Source organism: Crinia signifera, chromosome 2 (genome assembly GCF_055691185.1).
Source record: "Crinia signifera chromosome 2, ASM5569118v1, whole genome shotgun sequence".
NCBI lineage: Eukaryota > Metazoa > Chordata > Amphibia > Anura > Myobatrachidae > Crinia > Crinia signifera.
Window position 1 is genome coordinate 52,362,242 of NC_139218.1, and position 20,051 is coordinate 52,382,292.

General features: G+C 47.3%; 1 protein-coding gene across 3 annotated transcripts; it reads left to right on the plus strand.

Annotated features, from left to right (window-relative positions):
• Positions 1-4,550: 4,550 nt before the first annotated feature.
• TBL2 (transducin beta like 2) lies at positions 4,551-19,508 on the plus strand. Of its 3 annotated transcripts, none has more exons than XM_083172082.1 (7): positions 4,551-4,701; positions 9,731-9,858; positions 10,631-10,815; positions 12,598-12,746; positions 16,784-16,910; positions 17,460-17,612; positions 18,988-19,508. In XM_083172082.1, the coding sequence occupies exons 1-7, from the start codon at positions 4,692-4,694 to the stop codon at positions 19,442-19,444; spliced, it is 1,209 nt and encodes a 402-aa protein (XP_083028208.1). In that variant the 5' UTR covers positions 4,551-4,691; the 3' UTR covers positions 19,445-19,508. The 3 variants fall into 3 exon arrangements, with proteins under 3 accessions (XP_083028208.1, XP_083028207.1, XP_083028206.1); XM_083172081.1 differs by having other exon boundaries at positions 4,582-4,641; positions 9,736-9,858; XM_083172080.1 differs by lacking the exon at positions 4,551-4,701 and adding an exon at positions 8,060-8,278.
• Positions 19,509-20,051: the final 543 nt, after the last annotated feature.

The following is a 20,051-nucleotide window of genomic DNA, read 5'->3' on the forward strand; positions in this document are numbered from 1 at the left end:
ACTGCAATCAGCCTGGTACCCAAAGCCCAGGGGTACCGGGAACAGGTTCCCCGGGACCCCTGCCCAGGCTGACTGGTCAGGGGGTAAATGCTTTGGCAGTGGGATCTTATATAATAAGTGTCCCCCTGTTGTGGCATTACCCTGCTGGCTGTTTGGGCCTGGTGCTGTTTCTTAAATACGGGGGACCCCTACTCAATTTGTCCCCCATATTTTGGGAACCAGGACCAGCCCTTGGGCCTGGTGCTGGTTTTAAAAAATACGGGGTATCCCTATTTGTTAGTTTCCCTGATTTTTTAAAACAAGGACAGGCTAGGGTAGCCTAGGGTTGGTTATAGCCGTGGGGAAGGGTGGGGGGGGGGGGAATGACACCACTCCATTTTTAAAAAATATTTATTTTTCTATTTTTATCCAGCTAATTGTCGGTAATTAGCGACCCGTATATTACATACGGCTGCTTACTAAATTAGTAATCACCATTCGTTTGCATGCTGATTCCTATTCGTATTCTTTTGGGGATGCGGACAAAATCCCGGTGGTAGGAATCCCAGCGGTTGAAATCCCGACCGCCGCAATGCAGGCACTTTTTCCCTTTATGGGTGTCCATGACACCCATAGAGGGAGAATAAAATAGTGTGCCAAGCGTAGCGATCCACAGCACCCCCTTGTCAGCATTTCGGTGGTCGGGATTCCGGCGTCGGGATTTCGACCGTTGGCATTTCGGCGGCCGGGATTTCATACTGATCCCTTCTGTTGGTGGCGTATGCATTCGTATTCATAAATACGAATGTGCCATGAATACAAATATGATATGTATTTTTGGCATAGTAAATGCCAAAAATACGAATCCGCTTAAAATATTCGTATTTACGAATACGAATATTTCAGAGGTATTTGGCTTAGTAAATTTCCCCCATAGTGACAGGTATAAAAAGTATTCAAGGGATTGATAGAGAAATGATCTTCAGCAAAATCCATTACAGTATCAATAACCTGCACAGCCATAACTAAATCAATGACTAAAATTATACAAAAATGTTTGTCAAGATCCACTAACTAAATACTTGACTTTGGCGAAATAAAAACATTTGTCTAAAATGTGACAAATAATTTAGGCAAATATAGGAAAGTGACCAAGACTAAAGCCAAATAGAAAATCCCTGATGAAATTAACACTGCTGTAGATATAAAGCAACATAATGTATATGGCAGAATCAGGCTGGTGAGATACAGTAACAAGCTCCTGTCCCATCACAGAACTCCCAGCCTATTACATATATACTGGTTACCAGACAGTCATAGAACTCACAGCTTAGTACATACTGTACATACTAGTTACCAGCCTGTCACATTGATGGAACATAACAGTAATGTTGGCACCACCGGTGCGTGCGCCCGAACAAAGCAACACTAGAATTAGACTAGTGATCAGATACATGCAGCCCATACTGTACATAGCACCTGGAGGAAGCTTACCCTCAAACAGCAGGTAGGATGCCACTACCTCGTGTATGGCTGCTGCCACCGCTGCTGCCACATGAGCCTCTCGCACCTGTCTAGGGTCGGGCGTCGCTGGCAGTTCACCAGACACACTGGCACAGGGCAAGGGCGGCTTCACACTGGTAGGGGGGTGCACAATGGTGGGGGGGTGCACAATGGTGGGGTGCTGCACACTGGTGATGTGCTGGGCAGCTCCCTTCTGCTGCTTAGCAGACTTGCCTGGCTATAAGGAGCAGAGGAAGAGACATCATGAGCTGTGACTACATAACTCTCCGCACTGCCAGCACTTTCTACCATGGAAGCAATAGAACAGATCAGGGCGGTGAAACCAGCTGTAACTTCACCATTGTGGCTTATAATTTATTATTATAACTATTAGTACCGGCGTCAGCAGTTATAAGATTATAGCAATGTATAATGGTGGCGATAAGATCCGCTCAGCTTATTTACTGTATATTCACTAAATTTCATATACTGTCAGTATTATGTAACCATTGTTAGGGTGACACTCGCTGGTGAGACCAAGTGACCATGTCCCTGGGCACCAGGGGGATGCATAAGTGCATACATAATATATAATATTACATACCTTCAACTTGACTAGGGTTGCCAATCCCGGAGCATTTTTTCAATCCCGGAATTCGGGATTGAAAAATGCCCGATCCCGGGATTCCCGGGATTCCCGGGATTGGCTTCCCTGATTAAAAAACCCTCCCCGGCCGCCCCGCATATTTACTTACATGTGCTGTGCGGTGCGGCCAGGAGGGTGGTCGGTGAAGCTGGGAGGGTGGGCGGCTGATTGATGCCGGTAGGCGGGCGGGTGAGCAGCCGGGAGGCGGGCGGTGAGCAGCCGGGAGGCGGACGGTGAGCAGTCGGGAGGCGGGCGGTGAGCAGCCAGCAGCAGGAGCCGTACGGTGTAGGCAGCATCCAGGAGCCGGTCGGGGTGTCATGCTGGTCTGGACGCGTCTGTGCAGCTGCTTGGCCTGCGCAGCGTGACCTCTGGCCTCGTCACGCTGCGCAGAGCCATACTGCCGGCTAAGGGAGAAGCCGGGCAGTGTCTGAGCACACGCTCAGACGCTGCCCGGCATTAGACTGCGCATGCGCAGTCTAATCCCGAAAATCCCGGGATTGGAAACTCCAATCCCGGGATTGAAATCCCGGCGTTTTAGGGGCCAAATCCCGGGATCCCGCCGATCCCGATCCCGGGATTGGCCACCCTAAACTTGACCCACTCTAGAATGGAGAAAATGTTCTCTTCTTGGACTTCTCTCTTAATTAGGGATAACCATCGGTGTTTGCCATCGATAGTGATATTGCATGTACTCATCGATGGTAGCCATCTACAGTATGTAATTGTAGTTTCACCGACTGATGGTCATCCCTTTTATGTGACAGACTGGCTCATAGACCTATCAGTTCCAGGAGCAGGGCATCACAGGTGTAATGTTACACCATCGATGAAGGCAAACCATCTGATTCTAACCCATCGATGGCAAAAATGTTTTATTGTACATCAGCCATAAACCATCAATGGCTATGAATCATCGATGGCTGTTGTCCATCCCTATTTATATTTTAGGATTGCTATCACCTTTCTTAGTAAGTAACTAGTTCAACAGAGGTGACAGCAATTATAATATCAGAGTGAAGCCCAGGGACAAAGCATTGTGTCCCTCCTGGAATGGGTCATGTTGGGAGAAACCCCCCTCTTGCATCCTGTGTTTTCCCTGGTATGATGATCTGGCACCAGCAGGGGTGCCAGATCATCCCTTTAATAAGAGCAGATATGAATTAGACAGGTCCCAGGGGTCAGAGTTCATACAAACTGTCATTACATCCGATGAGCAGTCAAGATTTTTGGTACTCTTTACCTAGAACGGCGCCCATCGCGGTGATCGCGACATCGCGGGCAGTACATAAACGGCCGCGACGCGATGCCCGCGATCACCGCGATTTTCCCATAGGGAACAATGTTAAAAAGCCAGATTGACCGCGATTTTGCATTCAATGCCTCAATGCCCGCGATTTTCACATAGGAATCAATGTTAAATGGGCTACAGAGCCCAAATAGGCAGAATTAACCCTTAAATGTCCCCCCAATTTTTGTACGCCACCCCACGATCCACGCGAACCCGAAGCGTGGCGAGCGCAGCGAGCCCGCGAGGGGCGGCGGTACGCGTCCTCCGACCTTTTCATGCCCTACTATCCACGTCGGCGTGGAGTTGAGAATAGAATAGTGTGGCGAGCGCAGCGAGCCACCGAGCCCGAAGCGTGGCGAGCGCAGCGAGCCCCGCGAGGGGACGCGGATACCTTCACAGGTAAACGCGTCCCCTCGCGGGCTTCACAGGTGTCCGCTTTTCGCCACGGATACCTGTGAAGCCCGCGAGGGGACGCGTATAACTGTGAAGGTATCCGCGTCCCCTCGCGGGGCTCGCTGCGCTCGCCACGCTTCGGGCTCGGTGGCTCGCTGCGCTCGCCACACTATTCTATTCTCAACTCCACGCCGACGTGGATAGTAGGGCATGAAAAGGTCGGAGGACGCGTACCGCCGCCCCTCGCGGGCTCGCTGCGCTCGCCACGCTTCGGGTTGGCGTGGATCGTGGGGTTGCGTACAAAAATTGGGGTGACATTTAAGGGTTAATTGTGACTATTTGGGCTCTGTAGCCCATTTAACATTGATTCCTATGTGAAAATCGCGGGCATTGAGGCATTTTAAAGTAAAATCGCGGTCAATCAGGCTTTTTAACATTGTTCCCTATGGGAAAATCGCGGTGATCGCGGGTACACGATTTTTATGTACCCGCGATTTACCCGCGATGCCCGTGATGACCGCGATTTTTTACCCCCGACGCCCGCGATTCTAATCGCGGGCGCCGTTCTAGGTAAAGAGTACCAGATTTTTTAACACAGGTTCTGGGGCTAAATGTGACTGCTCATCAAATCTAATGACAGTGGGTATGAACTGACTCCTAAAACCTGCGTAATTCTTATGTGCGCATATCAAAATGTATGATCTGACAACCCTGGTCACCAGGGAGCATGGGCAGTTAGTGGCAGTTAGAGTCAGGCAGGAGGCAGCTACTGGTAGGAGAAGGACCTATGCGACAGCAGCAGAAGTGCTGCCGAACTACAAAGCCCAGCAAGGTGGGGAGATGGATGCTTCAATCCTGATAATGTGAGATCCTGTGAGGCTAATGGTGAAATGTGAGTGTTTCTACATACTGCCGCTCATGTACCCCTAATGTTACATACAGGGAACATCACCCATCCATGTACCCCTAATGTTACATACAGGGAGCACCCCCTGCCCATGTACCCTAATAGTACCATAGGCCATCTAGTGGTCGCCAGCATGAAAAACACTTGAATTCCCCCCCCCCTAGAGGTATTACCCTTTTTGTTACATGGATGTTCAATACAAGTTAAAGTGTGGAAATTTGTGCATATTGAGAATAAAAGTACAATATACCTATCCCCCCATTTGTAGGTTACAGAACTGGACAAATCACCTCCCAATCTACTGAGAAACACCCAATATCGGCTGAGCTCCCCCTATTGCGGCCTGTGATAATCCTCTGTATGTGCAAAGTACAACCCATAGATATAACAGCGCACTTACCTTCCTGCTGGGTGTAGGGATGCACAGTTTGCTGCACAGACAGCCCATTATGTCACAATATCAGTTAAATAATCCCAAATTATAGAGATATAGCACAGAAGATAAATACTAGCTTCTTCTCCTGATGCTGCCAGAAATTCCTCTGCCACAGAGCCTTTGTGATGTCATAATGATGTCATGGGACAAGATGGCCGCCATGCAGCAAAAAATGAAAGCAAAACAGTCTCAAATTGTGTTTAGGGATAAGTGGGGGCAGAACAGCGCATATCCCAACTGTCCTTATTCACAGGCCTCAAAGGGGAATGGGGAAATGTACAAATAATCACCTTTGATTTGCGTTTTACCACCAAACCTATGGATTTACTACAGTGGTTGGGAGAGTATTTGGTGGGTGGATGAAGGATATATGTAACAATTTTAAGAAAAAATTGTTTTTATAATAGAGGAAGGTTTAACAATGTTATTGTTAGGGATGGCCATTGCTGCAGATGTCATTGATGGTTGCCATAGATGGTGATTCTCCACCTAGCAATCGATAGTAGTAAACTATTTGATGGATAACCACCGATAGTTTTAGCTATCAATGGTTATCCATTATATATGACTGAATGGCCTGTGGGCAAATCAGATCTCGGGGGTGGGACTTCCAAGTGTCGGGGGATATATTTTGTTGATAAAAGGTAATTTCCAATTCTTACTCGAGTGTTAGTGGGTATTACTGTCAGTGGCGTAACTACCGAGGGTGCAGGAGGTGCAGCTGCTATGGGGCCCGAGCTGTATTGGGGCCCGCTGCTCCCCCTGCGCCCTGTCACACCACCAGGCAGCCCAGCCCGACTATTACGCAGCTGGCGCTTAGAGAGAGTGCCACGATGACGGCACAATGTGAAGGCAGCTGCCACCGGGATTAAGCTTCAGTTACCTCAGAGGTATCTAGGCTATAGACAGAAAAGCAGGCACGGTGGCATCATGGGGATTGTAGTTTATCTTTAACTGGTCACACTTTGTGCAGTTAACGATAAACTACAAATCCCATGAGTCCATTGTGCCCTGCTTTGATCCAGAGCTATTGCTGACGCTGACATCCTGCTGCATAATATGAAGATCCGCGTCGGCAGTCTGTGCAGGGAGGCACCGGAATGCTGCTCCCCCTGCACCCTGTCACACAGCGCGGCAATTACATGCAGGTGCGTGGAGCGGAGGAGCGTGCAACGATCGTGCTGCAAGTATGAAACGGCAGCTGGCAGGGAAGGAGGACCCGGGCCACCAAGAGGAGCTGGACGGGTTAGTGGAGCGGGGGAGGAGAGGAAGGCTGGGGCAGGAGAGATCGAAGTAGGGTGTCAGGGATCAGAAATACCATGGCCGCAGCAGCATGGATGGGACTCCATCGCACAGTGTTAGAGGCCCCATCAGTCACCTGCAGTCAGCGGACAGGTCCCACTGAGCACTAGAGTCACGTCTGTGCTGCTGCTGTCCTGGTATTATGGCAAAATGCCAAATCCTGTTTCACCCCCACCTCCCTGATATTTTATCCCCACAGTGGCAGAAGGGGTTTATTGAGACAATAAGTGCTTGTAGCATTTTTTAAATCATTTTATAATTATTACAGTATTCCATTTATGTTTTTTTATGTCTCTATCCCCCTCGCTGTCCCTCGCTGGGTGGGGGGGGGGGGGTTGGCCAGGAGGGGGGGGCCCTTTCAGTATTTTGCTATGGGGCCCATGAAGTTCTAGTTACGCCTCTGATCCCAACACTGGAATACTGACAGCCAGGATCCTGATCGGTAAGTGTGAGGGGATAGCTAGTGATTAGGTCTAAATTCAAGTGGGCTAAGGGACCTCCTGATGTGACAGGGGAGGAGAGGGGGCAGAGAGAGGAGGAACAAAGTCGGAAAAAGGTACCCAAACGGACCCTCAGGGCTTGCTTTGCTTGCCACGCTCCAGGCATGGTTGCTCGCTCCACTTCGTTTGCCACCTGGTTACTAAAGGCAATCAGTGGTGTCGTTAAAGGTCCTTTAGCCCACTAGAATTTAGCAACTACAAATAGGCTATTGGCTGCTTGGGAAGGGGTGGGGTTAGGTTTTGGCACTAGTGGGAGGAATCAGGGTTTGGCTGCAGGGAAGGGAAGGTAAATGTTAGGACGCGTGATGGTTTTGATTAGGCTGTGGGAAAGTTGAGTAAGGCTTAGGCGGCGAGGTGCGGGGGTTAGGGTTAAGCACCAGCGGGGAGGTTTAAGGTCAGGCTGCTAGAAGGGAGGGTGTCCCTGCTTCCCGCCCACCTCGCCGCCAGGAGGGAGGTCGGACGGGCAGCAGGTCCGACCATCTGATTGGGTCCGATGCACACTGGACCGCGGATCGGACCCGACGGCATATCAGGGACAGACGATTAGATGCAATTTAATGGCCCAATTGGTAGCAATCGGCCGATATTGGACCAAATCGGCACAGTGCCTTCCTTTAGAGTGCATTCCTTTCCATGCCCTTTAGCATTTTCACTATGCGGATGCCAGGGTCGGTATTATGTTGGTATTACGCCGGCAACCTAAACAACGAGATAGCGTTTTATCCCCCTCCCAGCGCCACCTTGCTCACTGCGATGCATTCACTGACAGTACAGTTTTGGAAAACTCTGCATGCAGTGCATGTACTTAAAACTAGGGATGGACATTGCATCACCATCCATGGAGTACAGGGGGAATTGGTAAGCGCATACAAACATGATATCAATCTCTCAGAATCGACAGCACTGATTGAATCGGGAAGCCCCGGCATCCCAGTGAAACTTTAGCCAACTGGAGCCAAGGTGAACGCATCTATCCCATCGATGGTAATAAACATCGATGGTAAAAAAAAACCACAGATGGCCGGCCAACACTATTCCACAGGGTTGAGATGGGATAATATTGCTGTCTGTGTCACTGTCATGTACAATAAAGCTTGGTCAGAGAGCAGGGAGGGGAGGGGGCAGGAGCCCAGTGCGCGCTCCCGGCGCTAGGAGTGACGTGGCGGCCGGAGACCAGAGCGAGAGAGCAGTGTGTGCTCGGCGCTCGCGGCGGACATGGAGGCGGTGGCGCTGGTCTTGGTGTCTGTGCTGCTGGGGGGACTCGTCCTGCTGCTCACCGTATGGGGCAAGAGGACGAGGGAGGCCGGCGTGGAGGAGCCGAGCGGTGAGCGGGTTATACTATAGTGATGTAGCTATGCAGCCATGACATCAGTACTGTACAGAGGTGGTGCACGGTGCCGGTACTCTACAATATACGTGTATATCTCCCAACATGCCCCTCTCCAGGAGGGACTCAATGCTCTATTTCTGGACTTTCCTCTTAATTTAGCATCACCGTCACCCTGGGTTGAAAAATCTTTCTTATCAATGAACCTGCTTAAAACAGGTGATGGCAATCCTACATTAAGAGCGAAGTCCAGGAATAGAGCATTGTGTCCCTCCTGGAGAGGGTCATGTTAGGACTGAGGTATGATAGTATGCAATGTGTTATCTGTACAGCCAAGGGCAGCGTTGTAGCCTTAGCTGGGATCCCCCAGGTCAGTGTAGGTGCTGCAGTGTATCTATAGAGGGCTTTCTGTACCTCCTGTAAGCAGGGTATGGGTCATTGGGTCGACTACTGAAGGTCGACGCATGAAATAGGTTGACATGGATTGAATGTCGACTGTCAAGTCGGCACAAAAAAGTGAAAAACCCATGTTAACCTTTTGATTGTCAACCTAATGCTTGTCGACCAAAGCCATGTTGGCCCCATGCATGTTGACCTTTGTTGCGTGGACATAACGACCATATACCTGTAAGTACTGGAGGTCACAATGGCAGGGTCTGCACCATATAAATGTATAACTGATCCGAGAAGTTGTTACTAGGAAGCCTATTCATTATTTACATTTTGCTTCCAACATGCAGGGAATTGCTGCGGTGGACGCCCATGTACTGGAACAGTTAGTATTGCATTGAAGCCAGTATAACTGCTCCAAAAGCTGCTGTCCCATGAGCTTCCATATGCATGGTGTTTTTAAGCACACAGGGACCCATTTTTCATTTAAAGTTTGCGGCTAATTCCCACAAAACACCCGTTTTCAGGAGTTAGCCGCAAATATAATTTTTCTCCCAAATGTAAGTAGAAGGGACTGCAGCAGGTATCTCCTATGCCTACTGTGATCCCTTCAGTCCTGCTTATAGCCGCATAGATCTTTACGGGGATGCGATGCTGCCCGATTCACCAATATCGTAAATGCTAAGCATGATTGATATTGGCTCCTGCCGCTACCACCAATCTCAGAATGGTGGTAGCCTATGGGTTACACACCGCACTGCCGGCCTGAGTGGCCGCTGTGTGCAGGGTCATAATTGTACTGTGTGGGCCCCGTAGTAAATTCTTGAATGGGACTCCCTCCACCACCAGGTGGGCCGAAGTCAGCGCAGGCCCTGACTTCGGCAGATAGCAGCCAGAATAAAAGTCAAGACTGACTTTTATTACTGAAGGGGAGACCGCACTAGCCCCCAGCATCAAAAGCTAGTGAGATGGCTTAGAAAACACCCCTACATCGCTCCGTGTGTAGGCCCCCTTACTCTGTTTCATGTATCACTCTGATTAACCTGATACCCTTTCCAGCTCAGGTAGCCAATGGACAAGCTGTTCCAGCGAAGCAGTCTACAAAAAAACAGAAACCACAAAAACTGCGGAAAGAAAAGGTTCAGCCGCACACCTTCTCCCACCCGCTCCTTGCAGCTGCCCTCAAGGTACGTTCATATATATCGTATAAACGGCTCTACGGGAGCAAACTTCATTTGGCAAAAGCTATGAAGAAAACTTGTTTAACCCCTTGAGTGGTGGGTTTTGCTTGGGCAGGACAAACCTACAAGGGCAGGTTTATCCTGCCCCAGCAAAACCCACCACAGAACTTAGGCCCTCACCTCCGCTCCGGCATTTGTACGCTGGAGTCTGAGCTCCCCGGCGATGTTCACGGCGGCTCAGGAGCACTCGGGTGCCTGAACTCCTGAGTGCTCCCGAGCCGCCCTGAACATTAGCGAGCCTGCAGCCTTCACTGCCGTGAAGTGAATGGCGGCTGGCAGCAGGAGAGCTCTGGATGATCACCGGAGTGGAGGTGATGGGGTGGGGCTGGCCCTAGAGGTGGTGCACAGCTGGAGGCACCACTAGCGCGCACCCACTGCATAGTGGTATGACCGTAAATTTTCCGGGACAGGAAAACCACCAAAGGGTTAATGTTGACACTTGTATAGACTGCAAGTATCCCTTTCACTGGTTACATTTTTCTAAATAATACTGTCCTCTCACAGCAAGATAAGAAGGGTTCAGCTATAACAAATATGCTAATTACATGTATATGCATTATTATATTTACTGCATAAAAAAATAGATTGTATCCTGCATGTGCTGAAGTATCAGTTCCCAGAATAATGGGAGTGGATTGTAATCTAACCACACTCAGATCCTTATGGAAGCATGAGCTTATCAATAATTTACTTGTTGACGTTCGTCTGTTTCCGTCAGGCTCACAGTGGGAATGTGACTTGTTTGGATTTCAGCAGCAATGGGAAATACTTAGCCTCGTGTTCTGATGACAGAACTGTTAGAATATGGAGTACCAAGGATTTCCTTGAGCGTGAGCACCGCTGTATGAGGGCCAATATGGAATACGACCACGCCACTCATGTCCGGTTCAGTCCTGACAGCAGGTAATGTCAAAAGTTAATATAAGCATTTTCATGCCTTTTCACTCCTTTGCGGTAGTAAGTAATTTTTTTTTTTTTTAGGAACTAAAAAAAAGTTAAGGTGCCAACACACTAGAAAGATCTGTGATCTTTAAGGTGCATACACACTACAATTTTTTTGACTAATTTAGTTGAAAGACATTTCCCTTGAATCCAGTGTACTGGATGAAAGATATTGACGACAGACGAAAGATCCAGCTACAGTTTATAGGCTCTTTTTAAAAGATATCCAAAATGAGCTGCATGCACAGTTGAGGAACAATCTTGATGAACAACTGGCGAGTATGCGCATCATTATTCGTTGTTTGTCTGTCGTCAACATCTTTCGTCCAGGACACTGGGTTCTATGGAAATGTCTTTCAACAAAATTGGTCAAAAAAATTGTACAGTGTGTATGCACCTTAAGATTTCCCTTGAACTCCCTCCCTGTCTGTCCTGGACAAAAGATTATGTGCAAAGATTACGTTTTGACAAAGATTTATATTAAGATTTCAGAAAAACTTGAACCCCCTTCAGTGGTAGGGCCAGAAATTTTTCTGGGCTGCGCTGCTGGTGCATGCCTGTGACATGTAGGTGTGCACCATCGTCGCTCTGCCACACACACTTTACTCACCCCGTCGGCCTCCCTAATACTTGAGCGCACGAGCATGCCCGAAGACCTGAGCCCCCGAACACCCAAATGCGCAAAGGCATTCAAATGCGTCTGAGCCCCTGAACTCCCAAATACCTGACAGCACCCGAGCGCACGAATACCCAATCCCGTGAACACACGTCAATGCGGCTGAATATAAGTGCATTTGAACGCACCCGAGTGCCCCAAATACCCCCAAAGTCCCACAGTTCTGATCTTCCCTGCAGCAGGTACGATTTAAAAGATCTTCCTAAAGATCCGCGGGATAGATCGTGATTTGACCAGCCACGGTCGTCATGTTTCGGCCTGGGGCCCTTGTGTAAAAAGTGTCCCCCGGCTGTGGCATGATGCCACCATATTTGGGGAACTAGGACCGGCTCAATGAGTTATGCTCGGGAGGGAGCATTGTTTCCAGGTAAACACCGTAACATAGCGTTTTGTATGCAGATACAGCTGCATGTCGGCATTGTACGCTTGTGCATCTTATCTGCATATCAATGTGAATAAGACTTTAATAGGGGAACAAGATGCCCACTGAGCTGCATGGGAGCTGGCTGCTCTCCATATCTTTTATATTTTGTAAACTTGCCCAAGTGAAAACATCCCCTCATATCTAGAATGGTGTGTACACACGGGCCGAAAATGGCTTCCGATGTTGCTGATATAGTGAACATCGGAAGCCATATCGCATGCTTTTTTTAGGGCTTGCGAGCCTGATGTGCTGCCGATGCGCGCTCCCGTGTGACCGCAAATCGGCAGCCAGATAGAGAGGGCAGGCAAGTCTATGCAGTGCAGATCTGCACTATATAGTCTAAATTGTGCCCCTCCATGGATGTCATGCGATCTGATCGCATCGGGACTCGCATATCCTGCCGTGTGTACACACCAGAAGACTCTCTTGCATTCTGCTATGTTATGCACTACGATGGTTACATGCACTTTGAAATTGCTTGCAAGGATTTTGTAAAATAATTGATTATTACTACATTTCCCATTGAACCTGGTACAAACAATACACTTTTTATTTTCAGAGAATTCTGCACATTTCTGATGCATGTCATTGACTATACTCCAGAACAGTGTGTTTGAATTTTTTATTTATTTTTTATTTGAAGAGCCTTTATAGTCTGTTTGGCAAATGGAGAGACAATCCGAGTATTTAAAATGACCAAGAAAGAAGACACGTTTATCTTCTCACCCGCCCATGATGACTTCCCAAAGAGGCATAAAGCAGCCATCATTAATATTGGGATTGCAGAAACAGGTGTGTGATAAAAATATTGATAGCCACAAAGAAAGGAATTGGTGTGCCACTGACTGTAATGTTTCAAATTAACATCCTGAAATATTGTGTTTACAGTGTACAAGAATTCAGAACTTAATCACTTTATAACCAAATGGATGTTAAAATAGCAATGCCTTGGCTGTTGAATTGCTTAGTCATATTTACACCGACAGGGGATCCAGGAAGGGTGCAAATAATTTTTTTTTTTATTTGGGTTCAGGACAGTGTTTTTGCTGCAAACCGTGTTCATTGGGAATTACCGTATTTTCCGGCGTATAAGACGACTTTTTACCCCAGAAAAAAATGCCTCCAAGTGGGGGGTCGTCTTATACGCCGGGTGCACGGCGTGACATACTGGTATTATTATTTTCCGGGTGCGTCATACAATTATTACAGGGTAGCTCTCCCACCCCCCTCTTATGCATACGGTACCTTGAAATAATAGTATCCAGGTATGCCAGCGCTGCTCCTTCCGTTCTGCCTAACCGCCGATCACGTTGAGCATTGAAGTCGGCGGCAGACTCGGGTGTTTTCGGCGCGGCTCGGGAGGACTTGTGTGCCTGAGCGCTCCCGAGTCCCCCCGAGCCGCGCCGAAAATACCCGAGCCTGCCGCCGACTTCAATGCTCAACGTGATCGGCGGTTAGGCAGAACGGAAGGAGCAGCGCTGGCATACCTGGATACTCTTATTTCAAGGTACCGTGTGCATAAGAAGGGGGGTGGGGGGGCTGAGGAGAGCTACCCTACAATATATTTTATGCCTGGGGGGGGGGGGAGGACAGCGGCATGAGGGGGTCTTAAAACTTTATGTGGTGGGTTTTGCTGGGGCAGGACAAACCTGCCCTGATAGGTTTGTCCTGCCCCAGCAAAACCCACCACTCAAGGGGTTAATATATGGTACAGTACTATAATACTGGTCCCTGCTCCCTGTCTGCCCTCCCTGTCTCCCTGACTCCATGTCAATAGCAGCAGTCTGTGGAAGGTGTGCGGAAGAGGGGGTAGTCTTTTACAGCGAGTATATAACAAACTCTGTATTTTGAGTGGAAATGTTGGGGGGTCGTCTTATACGCCGGCATATACGGTATGTGATTCTTTGAAATGTGTGCAACCAGCAGCTTTTTTTTTTTTTTTTTTTTGGTGTGTGTGTGTTTCCTTTACGGGTATCTCCACACGCAAAAGAAATCAACCATAGTAAGCAATAATTAGACCAAAAACACTGATCAAGGCGCTAATAACTTATACAATACAGCCCTTTTTGTTTTGTTTCTAGATAATTAAAGGCCCCTATACACTTATCCGATTTCGCCTGATTCTGGCAGATCAGGCCGTGAAACCGGATGTGTTTGACATCCCATCCGGACTGTGCATCGGGTCGGACCCTACAGATTGACCCTGCCGCAGGTTCAGTCTGTTGGATCGGACCCATCAACGGCACATTGCGGGTGCTTTCCAGCACCCATGATGTGTTGGTCTGATCCGTAGGTGTGTGTCAGTAGTGGAGCACCCCTGGCACACACCTATGTGATGGGGCCAGGCAGTGCGGGGTCTGGGCTGCATGAAGCGCACGGGGGGGGGGGGGGGGCGGGGGGTGCAGTGTCGCAGCAGGGCGGGCAGTCTGCAGTGTCCAGGAAGTGCTGAGTGGGCACTACGGACAACGGCGGCAGAATTTGAAAATCTTTTCAAACGATAGGCATGCCGCTGATTGGCTGAGAGTGCGCTCAGTTTTTTTTTTTTTCTTGCCCTTGCAGCTCCCTGGTAATTTACATGGGATAGATCGTAGTGAGCTTCCGGGGGAGCTCAGGGGAAATTAGGTCCAACTTGCCCTTTGGATGGGGCCTTAAGTCCTGCAACCAATTCCTTGATATTCTTTTGTTTTGCTTTTGTGTGTCTCTCGTAGAGTGTATGGAAAAAATAAACAATTGGGAGACGATGTGTAGTATTGTCTTAAGTGTTCACATTAGTAAAGTAAATAAGTATACTAAAAGTAAAAATGCAGTAGGATATGAAAAAAAAAAAAAATATATATATATGTGTTGCATTTACAGTTCCTCTGCACTAGATTTACGTTACACACTGTCTGGCAAATAAGACGCAATGGGGCAGATGTATTGAGCCTGAAGAAGAGATTACGTGGAAGGTGATAATGCTACCAGCCAATCAGCTCCTAACTGTCGTTTTTCAAACCTAGCTGATGGCTGCTGCTTAATACTGTTGCCCCATTGTAACATAAAAAAAAGTTGTGTGCAAAGACGATCTGGACTACCAAGTGGTGCGACTAGAAAGGCTGTTTAATGAGCATCATCTGCAGAGTCCTGTTACTCCTTAAATGTGAAATAAATGCCACCTGTATTTTTCTGAGGAAATATAATGGCTTATAATTTCCAGTAAATTATTCATCTTTTACAACCTGTAGCTTTTTAAACCTTTTTTTTTTTGGTTACATTTTCCCATTTTTAATGTTGTGTATCTTACCCTATATTATGAATGGGTACTCTTTACTTAGAACGGCGCCCACGATTTTGATCGTGGGCATCGTTAGTAAAAAATCGTGGCCATCTCGGGCATTGAATGCACTAAAAAATCGGGTGCGATTCAACCGACGAGATGCCCGAGATTTCCCATAGGGAACAATGTTAAATGTCTCAATTGACCCAATTTTCCTGTTCAATGCCTCAATTGACCCGATTTTTCCATAGGAAACAATGTTAAATGGCCCACAGAGGCCAAATAGGCACCCTGAAGTGTGAAATGGCCCCCACAATTGTTAACGCCACCCCACGATCAACGTGAACCCGAAGCGTGGCGAGCGCAGCGGTACACGTCCTACGACCTTTTCATACCCCCACTATCCACGTCGGCGTGGAGTTGAGAATAGAAAGTGTGGCGAGCGCAGCGAGCCCCACGAGGGGACGCGGACAGCTGTGAAGCCCACGAGGGGACGCGGATACCTGTGAAGGTATCCGCGTCCCCTCGCGGGGCTCGCTGCGCTCGCCACGCTTCGGGCTCGCTGCGCTCGCCACACTTTCTATTCTCAACTCCACGCCGACGTGGATAGTGGGGGTAAAAAAAGGTCGTAGGATGCGTACCGCCGCCCCTCGCGGGCTCGCTGCGCTCGCCACGCTTCGGGTTGGCGTTGATCGTGGGGTGGCGTTAACAATTGGGGTGGCCATTTCACACTTCAGGGTGCCTATTTAGCCTCTGTGGCCCATTTAACATTGTTTCCTATGGAAAAATCGGGTCAATTGAGGCATTGAACAGGAAAATTGGGTCAATTGAGACATTTAACATTGTTCCCTATGGGAAATCTCGGGCATCTCGTCGGTTGAATCGCACCCGATTTTTTTTTTTTTAGTGCATTCAATGCCCGAGATGGCCACGATGGGCGCCCTTCTAGGTAAAGAGTACCTATGAATGTGTGAGTGTATTACAATATGTGAGTAATAGACAGCACAATCTATTTGGTGGGAAATATACAATTACACCTGATAAGGGGTATGTACCCAAACCATACATCCGGTTTGGTTATGGAGTGATTCTACAATTAATATCAGAACATAGAAATTGGTGGCGACTAGGCAACGGATATTTTTACGTCATTGTTAAAGCCAGTGAATGGTAATCCTTCCATCAGGGCATTGTGACCAAAATAATGGCTATTGATGATTGGTTGCATGTTTGTTTCATAACCTGGAAAAGGTGTTCCTCCACAAGGAAGGAAGGTGGTATAGGTGGTGCTGTGACCTGTGTTGAGTCACTAACAGCTGCTGGTTTATGTCGGGTTAGTTAGGCCCAACATAATATGGTCACTCTTTGAATAAAATGCATTACTGTTTTTAATTGTACAATCAGTCCAATCCTTTATTAATTACTTTTTTATGGTATTTTAATTACTTATTTTAGCGCTGCTACACCTGTTTTTCCTTGTTTCATAACCTATAGAGGAGGTGTCTGTAAAATGTGACCTTCGGTTCCTACGTTTATAAATGGTAACCTTTACTATCGCTGTTCTTTCCCACAGGGAAGTTTATCATGACTGCATCCAGTGATACGAGCATCTTGATTTGGGACCTGAAAGGTGAAGTAATTGCGTCTATCAATACCAACCAGATGACAAATTCGTATGCTGGTGTCTCTCCTTGTGGGAGGTAAGGAATAGGCTCTTGGAGTGCTTTTAATATGTAGGGACCAATATAAAAGGCAGGGAGGCCCTATCATACAAAATATACACCGATACATCTGGTTGCCTACTGCCTGTTCCGCTAATAATGGTTTGGCTAAGTTCCTAAGCTTATGTACAGTATTTGTATTGCTGAATTTGGCTGTCCCTGTACCTGCAGGAAATCAATATTTCATACAGAAAGCAACTTTTTTTTTTCCTTTTTGTGTTCAAACCAAAACTGTATTTCAGAATATCAGACATTTTTTTGTCTTTTTTTATTCATAATACAAATATAAAAAATCTGTTTATCTCTTAAGCTAAAACTAAATTGCTCACACTGTTTACACGTTCACTAATCGTAGCCCTAAATGTTGATATGATGTCTCCAAAGTTACAATGTATTTCATAGAAGAAACTGCACAATGCCAGTTTGGGGGATTACAATATAAGTCTGTTAACGTGTGAATGCAGCAAAACAAACGTGTAAAAACACTTCCTTTTGATGATCCTAATTTAAATGTCCTGTTTTTCTCAGGTTTGTTGCCAGCTGCGGCTTCACGCCAGATGTGAAGGTCTGGGAGGTCTGCTTCACTAAGTCAGGAACGTTTCGGGAAGTCTGCCGGGCTTTTGAGCTGAAAGGCCACTCTGCCGGTGTGTGCGGATTTGCTTTCTCCAATGACTCCCGCAGGTTAGTCCGTTCATTCAAGAGAAATATACTAAAAAGGAAGACTGTGCTGGGGGGGTGCAGCCGCTGCAGGGTTGGGCCGTAGCTGGTGTGGCCTGCTAGGGGGGGGGGGGGTGTCCTACCAGCCTCTGGGTGTAGTGCCGGGGCCCCATGGCCAATGCGCCTCCTCTCCCGGCTGGGGGGAGAGGGCCTGGTCCAGGTGTTCTCATGGCATATGGTAAGTTGAGGCCACATGATGTTCCGGAGTTATGTGGTTATAATGTAGTCCTTCAGCAGTAATGTTGGTTTGTTGTTTGCCTTCTGGTTTCCTTTGGTTTAACGCCGGTATAACGCTGCTATTAATTTAAAGCTGACCCTTTATAACTAGACCCCTAACATCTGAAAGGACTGACGTCCCACACTATACTGAATATATCAGCCTACTTAAACATGTGTCCATCCTGATTTCACTGCCCCTCCCAGCACACCTCCCCCACCAGCAAAAGGTGCTTATCAGACCTAGGTCAGTAACACTATCCCAAAATTTCTAAGTTCTTGAAATCGCACAGATAAAACCACAATAACAGCTGTTTACAGTTTTACTGCGATATTGTGCAGTATAATTACCAAATTTTAAATCCGTGCAAGCAGCTGCAATATTGTGCAGTATAAATACCTGTTGATGAAATGAAAGAGGAGACAATTTACAATCGATATCCAATGAAGTTGTAACGAATAGAACGCCGGTATAACGCTGCTATTAATTTAAAGCTGACCCTTTATAACTAGACCTGGGGTAGCCAACCCTAGTCCTCGAGAGCTACCAACAGTGCATGTTTTGCAGGTCTCCTCACAGAATCACAAGTGAGCTAATTAGCTCCATCTGCGTATCTCTTAAAATGTGTCAGTGATTAATGAGTGCAGCTGTGCAGCAGCTAGGTTGTCTGGAAAATGTGAACTGTTGGTAGCTCTCGAGGGCTAGGGTTGGCTACCACTGCACTAGACCCCTAACGTCCTAAAGGACTGACGTCCCACACTGTACCATCTCATCAGGATCTTATATTGTGTTTCTTTTACCTGTACACAAATGGAACTTATATGTGCCTTAAAAAAATTGATCCTTTTTAAAAAACAAAAAAAGCCTCTGATTTTGGAAGGCATCCCGCGCTGCCACTGAACTCTGACTGCATTACATGCTGTCCATGTAACCAGTTCTGAGTATCCCCACATTTGGATAAGTAGAAGGTTAGCAGACTAGTCTAGAATAAGAGAAAGTAGTCTCTTCTGAATTCTGCATCTGATCAGTCATATCTGTAATGTGCCCTACAACATAGAATGACTGCACCAGTGACTTATTGACTCCTTTGTGTACTACTTATAATTCCTATTTTCCCCACAGGATGGTGACCGTGTCCAAAGATGGTACATGGAAGCTGTGGAATACAGATGTTGAGTACAAAAAGCAGCAAGATCCTTACTTGTTGTATACCGGGAAATGGTCTGTGAGAGAGCCCTGCCGTATTGCTTTGTCCCCGGATGCCCTTGTCGTTGCCATCTCAAGTGTGTCTGATATCACTGTGTACAATGCACAAACAGGAGCGATTGAGGAAGAGTTCCGCTCAGTGCATGGACAAGTCATCTCAGACCTTGCCTTTGATACTACCAATAAGTTCCTGGTATCCACTGGAGATCGTGCTATCCGTGTTTTCCATAACACCGCTGGCTACAGAGCGGCTATTGCTGATATGAAGGACCTGCTTAAGAAAGCCAATAATAAGGGCACAAAGGACAGGTTACAGCAACAAATTAACGATTCTCAAAGTGCCCTAGACACAATTTGCAAACAGAGGAACTGAGACTGTTTTTATATGGAAACAAATAATTCTTTTCTGCACCAATTAAAGATTTCTGTGGAATTTTGTCTGTGCCTTGACAATGCTTATTCCCATGCTTTTCTTCAGATTGTGTCCTTCTGACTGCAGCCACTAGATGGCGAGGTACAACCTTTCAGTTATAGAAATGCCACTGTGTTGATCTACAGGTAGTCTATGAAGGCTGGCATCTTTTAATTAAACAACCTTGTTTACAGCAGTAGCAAATCCATGTTTGTCAAACTACCCAGTGCACTTTCACTGCAAAGAAGGACACTTTTCTATTAAAACATTGAGGGTTTAGGAGCTAGCAGTTAGCGTTCTAGTATAAGCTCCCCTTCAGCAGTAGGTCTACACTATCTATTACAGGAGTTCTCAAACTGTGGGTACCGGGCATCTTGGCATGGGGTTGCAACTCTTACCGACAGTCAGGCTAATGATTTCTCTGGTTTCTCAGCCAGTGATCCAAGGAGTCTTTAAAAAAAAAAAAAACAGTTGAACTGTGTGTTGCTTCAGACTACTCGCATCACTGGCTTAGAGATCTGAGGAGTCTTGAGGCAGCTCCCACCCCCCACCCCACCCCCACTCCAGT